The 18491-nt window shown below is 36.6% G+C and overlaps 2 protein-coding genes across 4 annotated transcripts; both read right to left on the reverse strand.

Moving 5' to 3' along the window:
- Positions 1-2072: 2072 nt before the first annotated feature.
- LOC120073774 (putative sugar phosphate/phosphate translocator At3g17430) lies at positions 2073-12642 on the reverse strand. Of its 3 annotated transcripts, XM_090311446.1 has the most exons (11): positions 12341-12619; positions 11714-12031; positions 11383-11490; positions 10995-11026; positions 10839-10889; positions 10536-10597; positions 10185-10446; positions 9730-9995; positions 9549-9643; positions 2363-2575; positions 2073-2290 (listed from the first exon to the last, which is right to left on the reverse strand). In XM_090311446.1, exons 2-10 carry the CDS (start codon positions 11795-11797, stop codon positions 2411-2413), a joined length of 1125 nt encoding a protein of 374 aa, XP_090167572.1. In that variant the 5' UTR covers positions 11798-12031; positions 12341-12619; the 3' UTR covers positions 2073-2290; positions 2363-2410. The 3 variants fall into 3 exon arrangements, with proteins under 3 accessions (XP_090167572.1, XP_038882537.2, XP_038882538.1); XM_039026609.2 differs by having other exon boundaries at positions 2073-2575; positions 12341-12642; XM_039026610.2 differs by lacking the exons at positions 2073-2290; positions 2363-2575 and adding an exon at positions 8039-8207.
- A 2015-nt stretch (positions 12643-14657) lies between these two features.
- LOC150037350 (uncharacterized) lies at positions 14658-17794 on the reverse strand. The gene is made up of 6 exons (XM_090312189.1): positions 17579-17794; positions 16888-17061; positions 16696-16764; positions 15966-16041; positions 15810-15874; positions 14658-15100 (listed from the first exon to the last, which is right to left on the reverse strand). Exons 2-6 carry the CDS (start codon positions 17050-17052, stop codon positions 15020-15022), a joined length of 456 nt encoding a protein of 151 aa, XP_090168315.1. The 5' UTR covers positions 17053-17061; positions 17579-17794; the 3' UTR covers positions 14658-15019.
- Between the last annotated feature and the right edge of the window lie 697 nt (positions 17795-18491).

Raw genomic sequence — 18491 nt, forward strand, 5'->3', positions numbered from 1 at the left:
ACACAACTAAACAAATATAGATTACAAATCATATAGAAACGATAGAAACAAATATTAATGTTTATCATTGATGTCTATCATTGTCTATCTGAGAAGAAATACGTTCTAATACTGTCTATCTCATCTCCGTCTATCTCAATTCAAAGTTATGAATAGATCCACTCAACTAAACTAATATAGAGTGGAAACCATATAGAAACTATAGAAACAGATATTTGTGTTCAATGTCTATCATTGTCTATTTGAGATAGACATTGTAATCTATCTTTGTCTATCTCAAATAGACAACGATAGAAGTTAGAGAGAGATAAAACTCTATCTCTATCTATCTTAATTTAAATTTATCAATAATAGATGGATTGATGTTAAAGTTTTTGCTAATGTTCTTAAGATAGATAATTGACATAATGCACAACAAGTATGTATTGATGTTAAAGTTCTATTGATAGTTTACCTTCTTCTCTTTAGCTTTGTTTGTTTTTGCTCTGATTATTGATGATTCAGCTTTCATTATTTTCTTTCTTTTGTCTTTGCTTCCATCAACTTTGACTATTTTTTACTTACCATCTAGTTAAACAAAATTAGGTTCAATAATGTTTAATAAGTATGATTAAATAGAAGACTTAATGAAATGAAAAGAAAAGAGAATGATTATTATCTTAAAGGATATGATGATAGACCGTAAACTTGAAAAATTGAAAGCACAAATGGAGAAGAAGATGAAGATGAAGCAAATTTGGTTCGAGAAATTTTGGTATCAGAGTTGAAGAAATTCGGAATTTAAAGCAACAGCGTGAGATGGACAAGAGGTAGAACCCGACGAGATAGAGGGCAATAGACAGAGATCTTTTGTTGTTTGATGAAGAAAACATAGAAGACGGACGTGGGTATCAGATGAATTTGGATGGTCTGATTTAATCATTAATGGGTCGCGAATTTTTGTATGGGCAGGGATATTTTTGGTATTTTACTCTTTGGGTTTGGTTTTATACCACCGATTTTAGGTTCTTATTAAATTTTTCTATCCACCGTAAATAGTTTGGGCCTTTTATTATATTTAAAAAGCCCCTGTATGTATATATAATGAAGATTCAATTAATCAAACTATGCTTTGATTAAAATCTATATGATGAATAAAAATTAAGGATATACGTTTTTATTCGTTGAACTTAAATCACTAATAAACTTTAAAAATAATAATTTGAAAGATTTTTTTAGTACAATAAATTTAAAACAAGAGATTGAAATTTGAACCTCGAAAAGTTATAAATGAGTGATTTTATCTATTGAAATTAAGCCGAAACTGACTTTAATGAGCGTTAAGTGGTCACCTTTGAGAAGTTTTCAATTAATTATTCGATTTGAGTACTTTGTTCCAATCCGAATCGATAGAAAAATTCATTCTTCAACCCTCCTGACATATGACTCATTTTGTTTTATTTTGTTTTTTCTCTCTTTTTCTTTTTAAAGTATAATTAGGAAATGAGGAATTCGACCTATGTTAATACACTCTTTGGCCGTATTTTTTCTTTAAACAAAATCAGCAATGAATGTTGAATTAATATTTGGGTTTTTTTCCGACATCTAAATAAGAAAATTAAGTATAAGAATAATAAAAACAAGAAAAGAGGGGAAAAAATAAAAACATAAAAGAAGAAATAAGAATGATGAAAATTACCAAACGAAGAAATAAGAATGATAAAAATTACAGACGAAACTTTAGAGAGACCAAATATATGAAAGTAGTTATTTGAAAATATTAATCAGTAATCCCTTCAAATCCAAGCTTTCATTTTATTAAATTCCTAAACTTCTAAACTTTTTAAATTTCACGGACCTACTAAAGCTAAAACTGATATTCTTTTTAATGAGCATTCAGTTGATTTGTTTTTCGACTATAATTAATTAGATATTAACTTGTCTCTCTCTAAATTCCAAAAATTTTTTTGAAAATCTTAACCAAATTTTAAAAATAAAAAACCATACTCATGTCTATTCGAGTATATTTCTCATCTATCCTATACACACGCAACCACGATAGATATCGAGATCACACGTGCACGCAGCATTCATGGATCAAAGACTGCAAAGTTTACTTACTGCCCCTAAAGCTTCTGGTTCATCCAAAGAATACAATTACATGACTTGATAAAAAGAATTGTCCTAAAATACTACATTCAAATCAGGAGCTCATTGTTATATGCCAATAACAAGGCTCCAAGTCCCAATCCAACACCTCTATTCCATGTAGAAGAAGGCATAGCCACAAAATCAAATGGACTCATAATTGCCTTCTAAACTTCACAAAACACCTCATCTAATCTTTTATATCAAAACAACTTGCATCGAGTATTTCCTATCTCCTATCTTTCTTTTTCCTTCCTGGTGATTCATATTCATATTTATATCACTACCGGTTGTGGTTACCAAACTGCAGGCGACCAATATGCGACAACCTTGATGACAGTAAAGGTGCCTCTTCGTTGAGATTCATATCAGACAGACCATTTCCACCATTGCCATCGTTGCTATTTGACGTGAATATATCTGTCGACTTCTTCTCTAACTTCCAGTCCTGTATTAGGCATCAAAGCTCCAGTTAGGAAAATATTGGAAGATTGGTCAAAACAACAACCTGCTGATTAGTCGTTACCGCAGCAAGACGAAAAAGGAAAGCAAGTAAAGTTACACTCCTCAGCATTCGTTTCAACTCTGACCCCCAAGATCATCAACCTCAACAAGGACTTCGTATTTCTGAGCCTTAAGTGAATGGAATCAAAATGACAGGTTTGCAGATTGTTCCGGGTCAAACAGTTTTAGTCTTACAGGTTGCATCCATTGAAATTATCGAGGGAAATGGAAGAGTAACCCTTTAAATACTAGCCAAGAGAAATATTCATAAATAGTAAATTATACCTATTTCCCAATCTAGTTGTTTGTTTATGTCAAAAAAGGATTGGTTTGCCCTAGGGGTTTATTTGTAATTCTCTTATGGGCCTAGGGCTTCCTATCTGTCTATTTATTTGAGGAGTCTTTCTGTATTTCAGTGTAACAAAATAATAAGATTTGATCGTGGTTTTTTCTCCCTGACCTAAGGTTTTCCACGTAAATTAGTGTGTTTTCTCCTTTATTCTTTTATTTTTATCATGGTATCAGAGCAAGGGGACGAAATCCTAAGCCACAAAACCCTAGCCACCATTGATGAGTCTCCTTTGACGACCAATTTTGAGATAGCTGACACGATTAAGGAAGCTGTCCAACAATATCTAAAGACCGCTTTACCTCGCCTTCTTCAACAAATGAGTGTCGTCGGAACAACAACCCAATCTGTCGACGGACAGATCAGATTGCCCCCAACCAAAGAGAATCGGCGTCCAGATCTGAGGGATGCCCAGCCACCCTTCAGTCGCAGACTCATCGATCTCCCAGGTGCAGATGGTGTTCAGCGGACAGATCCGGTCACAGCAACCTTCGCGCATAACCCGGTAGATCTCCCAACAGTCGATCGCACACAACCTTCCTCGAATCTAGAACAGTCGACGACGACCAGATCTGTCAATCTTCCAGCAGTTTTTGCGCACAACCCAGGCGATCTCCCAGCAGGCTTCGCGCAACCCAGCAGGCTTCGATCGACAGCCCTAGGGTTCGAAGTCACAGCGACCTTTCTGCCTCGACCAGCCGCGGCTTCGCCGGTGGGTTTTCTAACCAGTAACATCCAGTGGTGGATCGGTCGGTCCTCTCTGACTGCAGTGACGCCGGTCCGGTCGCTTTTCCGGCGAACTCACCGGCAGGTCTGACCAAGGCGTGTTCTGATGAGATTACAAGCAGATTTCTTTTCCTCCAGCAACAGCTCGCTGATTTTGGGTCGGTGCTTGGTACAAACTCAAAAATTGCTCAACCGGAATCGTCCAATTTACAGATAGGCTCCGAGAACCCGGTAAACTCTTTCCATTCTTTACCCGCTACAAATTTATTATCTGGATTAATAGGACACTCTACAAGAATTATTATTGGAGAAAAGTTGAATGGCAAAAATTATTTCTCCTGATCCCAATCCATCCGAATGGCTCTGGAAGGAAGACAGAAATTTGGCTATCTAACTGGGGAGATAGCTAAACCTGAACTCGACAGTCCCCACGAACGTATCTGGAGAGCAGAAGATTCATTGCTACGATCAGTTCTGGTGAGTAGCATGGAACCCCAAATTGGCAGACCGTTACTTTACACGGCGACTGCCAAAGATATCTGGGATGCAGTACAGTAGTTGTATTCGTAGAAGCAGAATGCATCCCGCCTTTATACCTTACGCAAACAAGTCCATGAATGCAAGCAAGGAGCTATGGACGTCACGTACTTCAACAAATTGTCCTTGTTATGGCAAGAAATGAACTTATGTCGTGAGATTGTCTGGAGATGTACACATGATGGGACGCAGTATTCCAAACTTGAGGAAGCTGATCGAGTGTATGATGTTCTGGCTGGGTTAAATCCGAAATTTGATGGTGTTCGCAACAGGATCCTGGGCCAACGTCCTACACCGTCACTGAGGGAGGTGTGCTCTTAAATACACCTCGAAGAAGACAGGTCTAGGGCCATGAATATTTCAATAATTACGTCTATTAAGGCTGTTGCTTTTGTCACCAAGTCATCTGGATCAGACAGTGACAAGAAACCTCCACCTATCTGTGAGCATTGCAAAAAACCATGGCACACGAAAGACCAGTGTTGGAAGTTTCATGGCAAACCTCCAGATTACAAACGACGTCAGTCAAAGGACAAGGCTGGTCCTGGACGGGCTCTGGTCAGCGATTTGGCTAATGACAAGACCTTGACTCCGCCTCAAGCTGACAGTCAGAGTAACTTAAGTGTTGTTGGGGTCAGTGCAATTGCACACTCAGGTACGACTCAGTCTTTTGGCTTTATTAGCATTAATGGTAAATGACCCTAGATTGTAGACTCTGGAGCAACAGATCATATGACCGGGTCTTCTAATCATTTTACATTATATCACCCGAGTGTCGGCAATGAAAAGATTAGAATCGCAGATGGGTCCTTTGCCCCTGTTGCAGGGAAAGGACATCTTTCTCCATTTGATGGTTTAATATTGCATGATGTGTTACATGTTCCTAAAATTTCGAATAATTTACTTTTTGTTAGTAAAATTACAAGGGACCTGAACTGTCAGACTGTTTTCTCACCAGATATTGTTTTGTTTCAGGATCTGAGCTCGGAGACGACGATTGGCACTGCCCGGCACGATAGGGGGCTCTATTTCCTGACTGATGAAACTTCCTTTAAGGATGGTTATAGGACTAGTTTTATCTCTTTGCATTTCTCTACTGTTGAGACTGATTTTATGTTATGGCATTACCGTCTGCGACATCCCAATTTTCAATATATGAAGTATCTTTTTCTGCATTTATTTCGTAATATTAATATATCATCCTTACAGTGCGATGTGTGTATCCGGGCTAAACAAAGTCGTGTTTCGTTTCACTCTCAACCCTACAAGCCATCCAAACCGTTCAGTCTTATCCATAGTGATGTCTGGGGTCCCTCACCAACCACTACCTTTACAGGCAAACGGTGGTTCGTCACCTTTATTGATGATCACACCAGATTGACCTGGGTCTTCCTGTTGACCGATAAGTCTGAGGTGTCCTCTGTTTTCCAACAATTTTATGCGACCATAGAAACCCAATTCAACACAAAAATTGTCATTTTACGGAGTGACAACGGGCGTGAATTCATTAATCACTCATTTCGGGACTTCTTGGTATCTAAAGGAATTATCCATCAAAGCTCGTGTGCCTATACTCCCCAGCAAAACGGAGTAGCCGAGAGGAAAAATAGGCATCTAGTTGAGGTCGCTCGTTCCCTTATGATATCTACCTCTCTTCCTTCCTATCTGTGGGGCGATGCTATCCTCGCTGCAGCCCACCTTATTAACCGCATGCCTTCCCATGTCTTATCCTTCCATACTCCTCTTGACTGTTTCAAAGAATTGTATCCCAACACCCGGTTAATTCCTGACGTACCTCTGCGGGTGTTTGGATATGTTGTCTTCGTCCATACCCACAGTCCCAATCGTATAAAATTCACTCCTCGTGCTCAGAAATGTGTCTTTGTTGGGTATCCTCTCTATCAAAGTGGGTACAAGTGTTATCATCCCTCGTCTCGGAAGTGCTTTGTGTCTATGGATGTCACCTTTCTCGAGGATCAACCGTTTTTCCCCATTAGTCCTTTTCAGGGGGAGCGTCCTAGTGAAGAGGCTAACTGGTCCACGTACTCCATTCCCCAAGAGGTGTCGGCTGAACCTAAACATCCTAGCCCTATTCTTCCTAATCCTGTTCTTCTCACTAATCAAGCCCCTTGGATAACATACTACAGGAAGAATCTCAGGAAGGAAACAGTGCCACTTGTCACTTCTCCGGCTCCAGTTCATGAGTCTGACTCGGTCTCAGTTCCAGGTATGAATATTCCTGTTTGTGATACTAATGATTGTGTTGAGACTAATAATTGTAGAGTGGACAGAAATATAGAGATTGATGTAAATGATGAGAAAATAGAGGAAATTGATGCAAATGATGAGAAAATAGAGGGAATTGAGGAGGATGGAGAAACTGATGGAGAAGATAACACTGAAGAAATAACTCTAGCAAACGAGAATAATGGAAGGGAAGATGATTGTGTGGGAAGTCCTAACGAAAGATCCATAGATCAGATGGCTAGCTGCAGTCAGAAACGTGAAGAAGAGGAAAACCGTGATGCGTCTCTTGATCTTCCAATTGCCTTGAGAAAAGGGATTAGGTCATGTACAAAGTTCCCTATGCATAGTTACATGACAGACATATAGTAACCTATCTTCTGAGTTCAAGGCTCTTACTCCAGTCTAGATATGATAATGGTTCCAAGTAATATACGAGTTGCAATGGAAACTCCTGAGTGGAAGGCTGCGGTTATGGAAGAAATGAGAGCTCTAGAGAAAAATGGAACATGGGAACAGGTTGCTCTTCTTGAGGGGCACAAAACGATTGGATGTAAATGGGTGTTTACTGTCAAGTATAAATTTAATGGCTCAATTGACAGATACAAGGCGAGACTAGTAGCTAAAGGCTTTAACCAGACCTTTGGTATTGATTAATCTGAGACATTCTCTCATGTGGCCAAGCTCAATACGATCCGTGTACTGTTATCTGTTGCTGTTAATAAAGATTGGCCTTTGCACCAATTGGATGTGAAGAATGCGTTTCTTAATGGAGAACTCGAAGAAGAAGTCTATATGAGCCCTCCACCTGCTTCGAACACCAGTTTAACCATCGGGTTTGTAGATTGAAGAAGTCACTGTATGGGTTGAAACAGTTGCCAAGAGCCTGGTTTGACAGATTCACCACGTTTGTTAAAGCTCAGGGGTATGAACAGGGGCACTCAGACCACACGTTGTTTACAAAAAGGTCGAGTTCAGGAAAGACCTCAGTACTTATTGTGTATGTAGATGACATTGTTCTGACTGGTGATGATACTGATGAAATTATGAGACTTAAAACAAAGATGGCTGAAGAATGTGAAAATAAAAATCTAGGAAAATTGCGATACTTCCTTGGGATGGAGGTGGCTCGATCGAAAGAGGGTATCTCTGTCTCACAACGAAAGTATACTCTAGATCTCCTCAAAGAAACAGGAATGATTAGGTATAAACCTGTAGACACCCTTGCAGAGTATAATGCCAAACTGAGTAATATTAGTAATGGAGCTCTCGTTAGCAAAGAGAGATATCAGCGAGTAGTCAAGAAGTTGATATATTTATCTCACACAAGACCTGATATATCATATGCTGTGAGTGTTGTTAGTCAATTCATGCAAGCTCCCTATGAGGAACATATGACAGCCGTTGAACGCATCCTACGGTATTTAAAGAGCACTCCTGGTAAAGGTTTTCTATTCAAGAAGTCTAGTAAACGTGGTATAGAAGCATATACAGATTCGGACTGGGCTAGATCTGTTGTTGATAGAAAGTCTGTGTCTAAATATTGCACATTTGTCTGGGGCAATCTGGTTACTTGGAGAAGTAAGAAATAGGGAGTGGTCGCCAGGAGTAGTGCAGAAGCCGAGTACAGGGCCATGAGTTTAGGGATATGTGAAGAGATCTGGTTGAAGAAAGTATTAACAGATCTTCAACAAGACAGTGAGCTTCCAATGAAATTGTCCTGTGACAATAAAGCAACAATAAGTATTGCCAACAATTCGGTCCAGCACGATAGAACCAAACACGTCGAGATTGACAGATATTTCGTTAAAAAAAGACTGGACAATGGAAGCATATGTATTCCCTACATCCCTTCAAATCAGCAGATTGCAGATGTCCTTACAAAGGGATTGTTAAGACGAAGTTTTGATTACTGTGTCAGCAAGTTGGATCTGATCGACATTTACACCCCAACTTCAGGGGGAGTGTCGAAAAATGGTTGGTTTGCCCTAGGGGTTTATTTGTAATTCTCTTATGGGCCTAGGACTTCCTGTCTGTCTATTTATTTGAGGAGTCTTTCTGTATTTCAATGTAACAAAATAATAAGATTTGATCGTGGTTTTTTTCTCCCTGACCTAGGGTTTTCTACGTAAATTAGTGTGTTTTCTCCTTTCTTCTTCTTTTATTTTTATCAGTTTAAAAATATAGAAGTATCTCATTCAATATATATATATATATAAAGGTGGAAAAACAAGTCACAACTTTGTTGTATATAGGAAACAGAATATTATACCACCAGGTTCTTCTCCATCGGAATGGTACAAAAGGAAACGTAAAAGGGCAAAAAGCATTTAATTAATGGTCTTGACAAATCTACAAAGCTTTATTAGCATCTTTCAATGAAATTTCAAGAACGATAGATCTTTTTCAGGGCTACTGCTGTAAGTTATCACTTATCACTACAAGTATCACCAGGTTAACTCAATACCAATTTAAACTGCAGGACAAAACAGATGGCTTTGATTACCCCAGTTTGCATTACTTGGCCACATAACAAAGGAAATACTCGACTGTATAAGGTTTAAACTACCATGTCGCTGGCATAAGGTTTAAACGACTTTCCTTGAGCTCAGTACGGAAAGGGGAATGGCACATTACTTGAATAAGATATATTCTATAGGTTGTACCTCTGAGCCCTCGAGTTCTAAAGGTAGAAATATACTTGACTGTATAGGGAGGATACCCCTTCAAATGAAAAGCCAGAATCTAGTGGGAGCCAGCTGTTGTGGTTATAATTTGGGAATTTTGAATGGAAAGAAATCATAGGATTTTTGCTGTACTTAGAGTTGGGGAAGATGCGAGGGGCATTATCAAATTTCTTCGATGGTTGATCTTACCTCCCCATTTCTCCCAAGTTATTTTCTAACTAATTGTTTCCCACCTAAAAAGACTGTCACTTTTACTACCACATAAAACCTATGAGACATCGCATCAAGTGGAGACGAACTACTTCAAATTATTAAAACTGCCTTGAGATAAATTATTAAAACTGTCATGAGATATGAGTAACTGAGGCCCCAACCTTTACAATTCTGTCTGGAATGCTTTCAGAAGACACTTGAGATGCACGAACATCCTTGACCTTTATGTAATTATACATGAGGACGCCACATAATGCTGCATCGAGAGAAGGATTGGTAAATTGAAGATCGCATTAAGTTAGGAGGTCATAATAGGAAAGTTCCTCCCCTAGAAAGTATTACCAATTGCATAGCCAATGATATTCAACCCTGTTATCGTAGATTCAGGAAATATAACAGTTGAGAGAGCTATTAGTATCCAGTCCTTGAGAACACCAGCAACTCGAATAGTAACAGCTCCGGTTCTTCCAATTACTAAGAAAATAGAGAAGTTTAACGCCAAGGCACACAGCGCATTTGAAAAAAAGATCCAGAAGTTGAACTGAATTTGAGTAACTTGCATTTGTGGCTTCTCCAACAAGTACCAAGGAACAAATAGGAAAACAAAACTGCATGTATCAAACACAAAAGGTGAGCAGCTAACTCAATTGACCACCATTAAACTATAATCTAGCTTTTGTCACCTTTACGTTGTTTTCCAATGAAATATTATTACTACTTCATCAAAACAAAATCTTAAGAATCTATTGACAATGACATGACTACTTCCTGTCAAGAAGCATAAAACTACACTATACCTGCATGGAGCAATGTAATATAAGCTGGTGATAGGATTTAGAGTTAAGCCCTTCTTCTGTAGAAGGACCTGCGTCAAGACCAGCCTGAGAGCTTCTGCAAAGATACCCGTGACCTGGTAAACTGTGCCTACTACATTAAAATGGATCTCGCCATATGAGGAAATGACAACCCCAACACTGACCAGCAACATGTTGAAGAAAACGTCACACCTTAACTTGTCGGTACCACACACAACAGCCATTAAAAATGTGGCTACTGGCACTGAAAAATCAAACTTAAATCTGATTAATTTGCATTTCTAAGGAGATTCATTCTGGAAGTAAGAAAAGGATGAAGTTAAGCCTCCATACTTAAAGCCTTAAGCATCTGAATGAAGGCCACAGATATGTGTAAGTAGGCAGTGTTACCAAACCTGAAATATCAATAGTTAGTAATACTGAAACCATTGTGAACATGACGCACAGTGCACTCACCCTCAGACAATCGTACAAATAGCATGAAAGCCATTACATTTTTTTAACACCTTTATCTATTAAAGCCAGTTAGAACATTATAATTCATGAAACCAAAGTATTAGATAAACGTCCATCCCTCCTAAATGAGAACTCTTTCGAGTACTATTACAAGAGGACTAATTTTACAACCTTACTTACCAAAGACTTGATGCAAAAAATGCACTGATTGGGATGACACAAGTTGCATATCTGTCCAAAGAAAGACATTACACATTAAAAACAGATAAATATTGCACATAAAAAAGTCTGCAAAAACCAATTATACCTCAGCTTTTCATTTCTCAGAGCACTTACATTTCAAAAGTCATTTTGACTGGAGATACAACCTGCAGATTTGGAATCAACATTAATTACTCTAGCTACCCAAATTTGGAAAAGTAGATTAACTGAGCGAGAGAAAATGAATGAAGAGAGGTATCCACAACACACAAGATCTTTAGATTGAATCATTTTTGCCTGCTGGTAACGATTACTTCGTCGCAGACTGTGAAAATTGTAGAACTTTCTAATCCTTTTTTTCTGCATGTATGCTAAAAAAGAGGATACCTCAAAGGAGGACAACAATCACAGTTACTAACACCAACTTAACAGCCATCTCTTTACCAAGTGAATCAAATTTGACAAAGAACAAGAAGTAAATTGACGTCCCAAAAACTCATATCGAGTTCAGGTCAAATCATACCTTGAACACACGAACAAGAAAGAATGCAACAGCACCAGAAAACCCCATATGAATCATTGTAAGTGTAATAGGCAAAGGAAAATTGAAGTATTTTGGGGAGAGCACCCACTGCAATATTAGAAGAGCAAATAGACATAAGCATCACATGAGAATTAACTAATATAGTAGCAGAAAGCCAAAAATTAAGCAGTGAGCATGGTCACACCTTAGATTCAGATTGTGAAATAGTTAAATTAATGATTACTACTCGTACCACTAACAGAAACGAGATAATGAAAACAGGAATAAAATTCAAATCTGATCAATAAAATTAAAAAGGATGTCAAAATACCTTGTTGTACAAAATAACTCCAGATGATAGCAAAATGTAGATGAAAAGATACAGGTAAGTCAGAACAAGCGGTCTGTTGATCATTTTGAGCAATAAAAACTTTCGCTGGCTACTCTAACAGGTGAGTTCCGGCTTCAAAACTAACTTTTTCACCACCCCTGTCTATGATCTGAAGATAGAGGCATCTTCTAATCTAAACCCTGCAGTCGAATGTCATCTTCTAGGCCATACGATAGCGTTTATTGGTTAAACCGACAAGTACATTGCATACTGTACTGTATACGTACATCCATGCAGGACAGCACCAGAAAACAAAGCCTGGAGTCAAAGAAAAGAATAACTAATTTATCTCTCCCAACAAGCAAACCCCAGATACGTTACAAATGTAACCATCGAAAAGGCACTTAAGAACGAATCGTGTACAAGAACCAGAGTCGGGTCATAACTCATATGTGATGCAAAAGTGATTCAATTGGGAAACAAAAACAAAACCCAAATTCGAATAGATCTGAAAGAATGCCGCAAAAATAAGTGACAGAAATTCAATTACAGCACGCAGGACGCCAAGAAAATGCTCCACACAGCAGAATGCGATGAAAAACGAAAGGCGGAAGAAAAGGGACTTACCAAAACCGAAGGATCGAGGCGTAGGCGGGAATCTGAAGGAAGAAATAGACCCAACTTGGCGGTGAGAAAGAAGACGACGCAGATGGGAAAATGGAGGGTTGAAGAGAAATGGGTTTAGTGTAGAGATGGAAGAACAGAAATGAGAGAAGTGACAAAGAGTTAATGGCGTCTGGTGTGAAGAACTGGTGGATCCGTACGGTGTGAAGAGTGCATTAATGGCTTCTAGATTTCGAAGATACAGAACAGAACAGAACAGAATACAGTCGCTGTTACGCTTCCAACTCCCTTTCACGGGAGGTGACGCTTCTTTAAGGGGTTTCTTTTTCATCTTTTCTTCTTCCTTTTTTGCCAAAATGGACCTTTCAAATATTATCCACATGTGATTCTGACTTTCAACAAATTAGTATTTGGAATAAAGACAGACCTCAAGTCAATGAATGAAATTAAAATTTTGAAAGAATTTCACCGCTGATCTCTTTTAAAGGTCAAAATGCCTCACTTCTTTTAAAATAATAATATTAATGGACATTCTACTAATGTTACGCAGGAATGAAGTTACAAGATTTGCCTTTCATTCGGACTTCTTTCTCTCTCTTTTACTCTTTTCTTCTTCTTTTTTCATGCGACCACAACTTCTCCTGCATACCCATTTCAATGAAACTCCTTTTTCTTCTTCTTTTTTTTCCCTCTTTTCTTCTTCTTCTCCTCCTCTAACGAGTAAAAATCTTTTTTTCTCTCTTCTTCTTCTTCTCTCGTGCGACCAACTTTGATGAAACTACGCATCAATTCCCGTTGTGAGAGAGGAGAGTGATCTGTGAGTGAGAAAAGGAAGAGACCAAGAATGAGAGAGAGGTAGAGAGGAAAGTGATTTGTGAGTAAGAAAAAGAAGAGAGAGCGAGAGTGAGATAAGTTTTTCCACATGTGCAAGTTCATTTTGGTAATTTCACTCACATTTGAAATCAACAAATGGTAAAAACGGGAGAAAAAAACATCATTTTCAAAAACTAGGACAAATATCATTCTTCATCCAAAATTTGCGACATCCATACAAAAACCCCAACAATTTTTATTCAAGATATGTTTATAGGTTAAATTATACATTTAGACTCCATTTGTTTATTAAGAATCATATAGAATTGAAAATGAAATAAAAATCAATCCAAATGAAATTGTTAATACTTCAATCTTGTTTACAACGAGTAATCTATAACTGAAATCTAAAACTTTTGGACATGTACAATGAGACGCTAAGAAACCTTTCATTATTTATCATTGGGTAGTCATGTAGAGGATGATTGTTATAATCGTTCATGGTGATTGATTCTTTGCACAATATAATCGTGTCTTTTGATCGTTACGTACATGATAGACAATCTTTAAATGCTCGTCATGAGAGCGAAGTAAACAATGCAACAATGCTCGATGGTGATCAGTGTGAGGATGTTCCCATGGTGTTGTCCAATTCCTATATCCGTGATACAACTGAAAGGGTATCGTTTAGCGAGTTTGTTAGTGGCCATAATGTGATGTCGTGGTCATCTATGCTCGTTTAATGGATGGAAATGAACATTTTGTTGAATCTACATGAATGTGACCTCTTTTAAAAAAATAATAAAAAGAAAAAATTTTAAAAAATGTTATTTTACCTTTTTGAGATGTGAAATATTCAACTTACCCTCAATTTTAAATTAATTAGTCCTCCATTTTTCCACTTTGTATTTCTTCTTAGATTAACAAAACATCAAATAGCAAAAATGACCTAAGTTTAAACTTTAAATACGAGGGGCGATTTTTTCCATTAATTTTAACCCAAAAAAAAAGTGTGAAAATCCTCATCAACATTTACTTATTTCTCAAAGCTCGATCTCTCTCCATCTCTCCAAAGAACTTGCTCTCGCTCAAGTAAATATTTTGTAGTAGTACCACTAGATAAATCCAAGTACTAAATCAATAGTGTCTTTCTATGACAAAAATGTTATATAAATTAGACAAAATATCATAATTATTCAATTTTCATTCCAAAATCCGAATTCAACTCAAGAACAATAAAGTAAAGTTATGATCAATATATAGTTTACAAAATCTGAGGGAAGGCCAATAAAAATGAGTCAAATAATATTAATTTCATTCCTGCAAACAAAGAAAACTAATGAAAATGGACGACCAAACAAAAAAAATAATAGAGAAGCAATAAACAATATGCATCCATATGCATTCTCCTAGTAATCACATTTTTTATTAAGAAACGAAACAATCCAAAGGCATAAAAAAAAATTAACGAAGAATATAACATACATCCATATGCAAAGAGATCAACTTACGAGTCAAATATCTTTTTTTTTTTTGCGCCTTAATGTAGCTCATTCTAGAAATACTTCTTCCAATGGAAAATTAAACAAATTACAACATATTTATACACCTTCATATTGTATTTGGCAATCAATTTATCCAATATTATAACGAAAAATGAGTAATGTCCTTAAAAAATATCCAAGCCAGATAAAGTAAAATAGAACCCCATCGAGTACCTTGATTCGGATATCCTCCTCCAAAGTCCTAGCCTAGATTCAAGCCTGAAGTTTCAGTCACAAGGTTGCAAATAAGAAAGCAGCTACCACCATAACCAGAGTAACAAATGACTCATTGGCTCTTGCAAAGAAGACTAATCATGAGCATCAATTATCTAGATGGCCCTTCTGATTTAGGCCTAATGTACCCTAGAGTGACCAGCTTTTGAACTAATATCTTCTCAGCAGCTACCTAAAATGATCAACAAAAACAAAAGCTAAGTAGGAATCTAAAACTTGAAAGTGTGATATAATGATTTAGACCCTATTTGATAACTATTTAGTTTATGATTTCTTGTTTGTTTAGCATTTAAGCCATTAAACATTTTGGTCACCTATAATTTTTTTGTTTTGTTATCTATCTTAAAACCAATATAAGTTTTTTTTAAAAGCTTGTTTTTTGTTTTTGGAGTTTAACTAAGAAATAATTCAAATGTTTTTTAAGGAAAGGTGAAATCGATAGTAAGAAAATTGGAAGAAAACTAGTAAAATTTCAAAATATAAAACAAAAAACGAAATTATTATCGATAGGACCTTAATTTTCTCGTTTATAAAAACTATACTAATTTCCTCAAACCATTCCTTTGTTTTATGTTTCACCTTTACTTCTTGAAAACTTTAACCAAAAAACAAAGCTCAAGTTTTAGGAAACTATTTTTTTCAGTCGGTCAAAATTGACTTGCATTTTTAAAGCATTTTTATAAAGTAGTTAACAAAGCCAACATTCTATATGTTTTTATAAAGTAGTTAACAAAGACAACATTCTGTTAAAAAAAAGTTAGAATGGTTATCAAATGCACACAAAATATTCCTGGCATGGTTCTTTCATAGATCAATCATCTCACGCATAATTTGTCTGTTAGGAAAAAAAAAACAGGGAAAAAAAGGAGGGCCCATTGAACCTCGATCATGGGGCTGTTTTTCGGAATATTGCTAGCCAAGATGATATTTAGACCGGATTTTAACACTGGGGAAACAGGCAACAAGCGTATCAGTAGGGTTAAAATAGGACATGACATCTTAAGTATTCAGAGGTCAAAACTAGATTCACATATTACCTAATCGACGAGCCATGCTAGATCCTGTATTATCAGATGAACCTCCAAGGATGGAAGTAACACTCACCGTATTGTTCTGCAGAAATTCAGTTGCAAAATATTAATGACCATGTGGCCAGGATTATGCACAGATAATATTGAAGAATTGGCAGAGGAAAAGATGAGGAAGGTACAGTGTTTTTTAAAGTTCAAGGCACGATAAAGTGCAACATTCTTTTGGAGCTTAAGCACAGAGCACAAAAAAATTCGTGCACTATATATAAAAATACTACATAAAGAAGAGAAAACATAGTTGAAGTGGAAATATGAAGGAAAAAACCCTAAACACAAGGAATTTTGCATTTAGAAGTAAATTTGATTTTTTTTAGTTAATAAAGAAGGAAAAACCATAATTCTTACTATTTTTTAAAGAAAATGAGAAGGCCCCAAAGGCCCAAGGCTTGGAGCTTTGGGGCTTCACAACCACACACCTTATTTTGTGAGCCTCACCTTTTCAAAGTGGGCACAAGACCTGCGCCTAGCACCTAGGTGCACCCCCGAGAGGGCTTTTTTTTAAAACACCGAAGGTGGAACAAAAAATACATAAAAGTAACAAAACGAGGTTTTTGGAATGATAGAAAGCATGTTTAGCCAATTAGATTCACTAGATAAACTTTACAGTGCTTCCAGGAGAAACAGTCAATCAATGTTTCTTTCTTCCGAAAAAGGAGTGAAGAAGAGCTTAACTTACAGGCCGTGTGGGGGCAGCTGCATACAGATTTCCAATTTTTGCAGAATTGCAACCAATCCATACATATATCTACACATTAAAAGTAAAAACAAACAAACAAATCAGACAGAAAAGAACATCAAGAAACTAAGAGTTGAAATATTTAACACACTGATTCTAACAAAGGAAGGTTTAGGAAAGCCATGGAAAGACCTGTTTGGATAGACATATTATCTGAAAATGGATGGGGACATCATTTATGGCTTCACTAAAGCAAGTAACCTGAACACCACCACCATCAAGGTTGTCATCGTTATTGCTAATTGATGGACTAGAAACTGGCTGTTCTTCTTTTGAGATTTGACCTTGATATAACATTTTAACAACCTAAACAAAGAAACAGATAAACTAACTTAAATACTACAATATTAATCGTATATCACTTTTTGAAGAAAAATTGCCCACAAAAGTTATCACCTAGTCTTATAAAAACAACAGATAAACTAATATTAGCAGCAAAAAAAACTAATTAATCATCATCTGAAACATGCACTTCGTTATGAGCATCAGACGCAAACATACAAGTTCAAGTGGATTTTTCAAAGTTTCTAATCCAGATTCAAGGATAGGAAAATTCCAGCACATTGCAATGTTATAAATGCAAATCCAACCCCAGACTCAAACAATTTTTATTGGGTGAGATTGTGTGGAAACCCGACCCGAATCGCAACTCTCCCTTTCTCGCTCTCTAGAACCTCGTAGGTCATTTTCTATTTCTATTTTTCAATTTTTCCTGCAAATCAACAGTCGTTCTTCTCTTTCTTCATTCTTTTGCTTCGATTTTCTCCACAAACATGAAGTCCCAAAATCACAAAAACCCACAAACAAAAAGAAGAAGACTTACCTTATTCTTCTCCAAACCCCAACACCAACTCCAACCGAACGCCGAACGATTGGCGTCGTTGCCAGGAAAGGAGCGACGGTGAGGCTGTGTGATGAGAATCCGGAGCAGTTGGCTTGTTAGTGAATATTAAGATCGATAGTTCATCATACTTTTTTTTTTTTTTTTTTTAAGTTATTGTAATGAAAGTGTGAGCGGGGAATCGAACCCAAAATCTCGGAGTCGTTCATCATACTTCCGTGTCAATTTATATTAGCATATTAGTAAATAAGTTAAAATTCTATTTTGTGGTTTTAGTTTGGTCATTGAACTTTCAAAAATATCTATTTTATTATAAATATTATATAATAATAATAGATGTTCGTTAGTGTCCAATGTCAAGTATCATTTTATCACATGTATTAGCTACGTGTCATTCAACCATCTATGCATAATGTTCTAATGTGTCACTTACTATTTGCCAAAATTTCCTATAAATAAGTGGTAATTCATGGATTTTTGTAAAGATATATGCATTGGTTGAAACTTCAATTTGGGAGAAAGTGAAGATTTTTTAAGAAATTTCCTATTTTTTATTATTTTATTTATTTAACATTATTTTATTTTATTTGTTTATATATTTATTAATATTTGTGTTCTCGTTGTACCTCGTTTTTTCTCGCAAATTCACACCAAGTTATTAGCACGAGCTTTTGTTGTTTCCCCGCTAAAAGGTAGGTTTTAAAGGTATGTCGGTTTTCTCTCTTTGTTATAATTAATAAATTAAATGTTGTTTTGACATATTTGATATATATTAAATTTATAATATTTTATTAATTCAAAGAAGACAATTGCCGAAGGAAGACGTATAGGTGTCAGCAAAGCATGTGAGAATCCTACGTGTGTTGAGATTGGGGATTGCTGCAGTCATCTCGAA

This window comes from Benincasa hispida, chromosome 3, assembly GCF_027475165.1.
Source record: "Benincasa hispida cultivar pf3 chromosome 3, pf3_genome.v1.1, whole genome shotgun sequence".
In the NCBI taxonomy this organism is placed as follows: domain Eukaryota; kingdom Viridiplantae; phylum Streptophyta; class Magnoliopsida; order Cucurbitales; family Cucurbitaceae; genus Benincasa; species Benincasa hispida.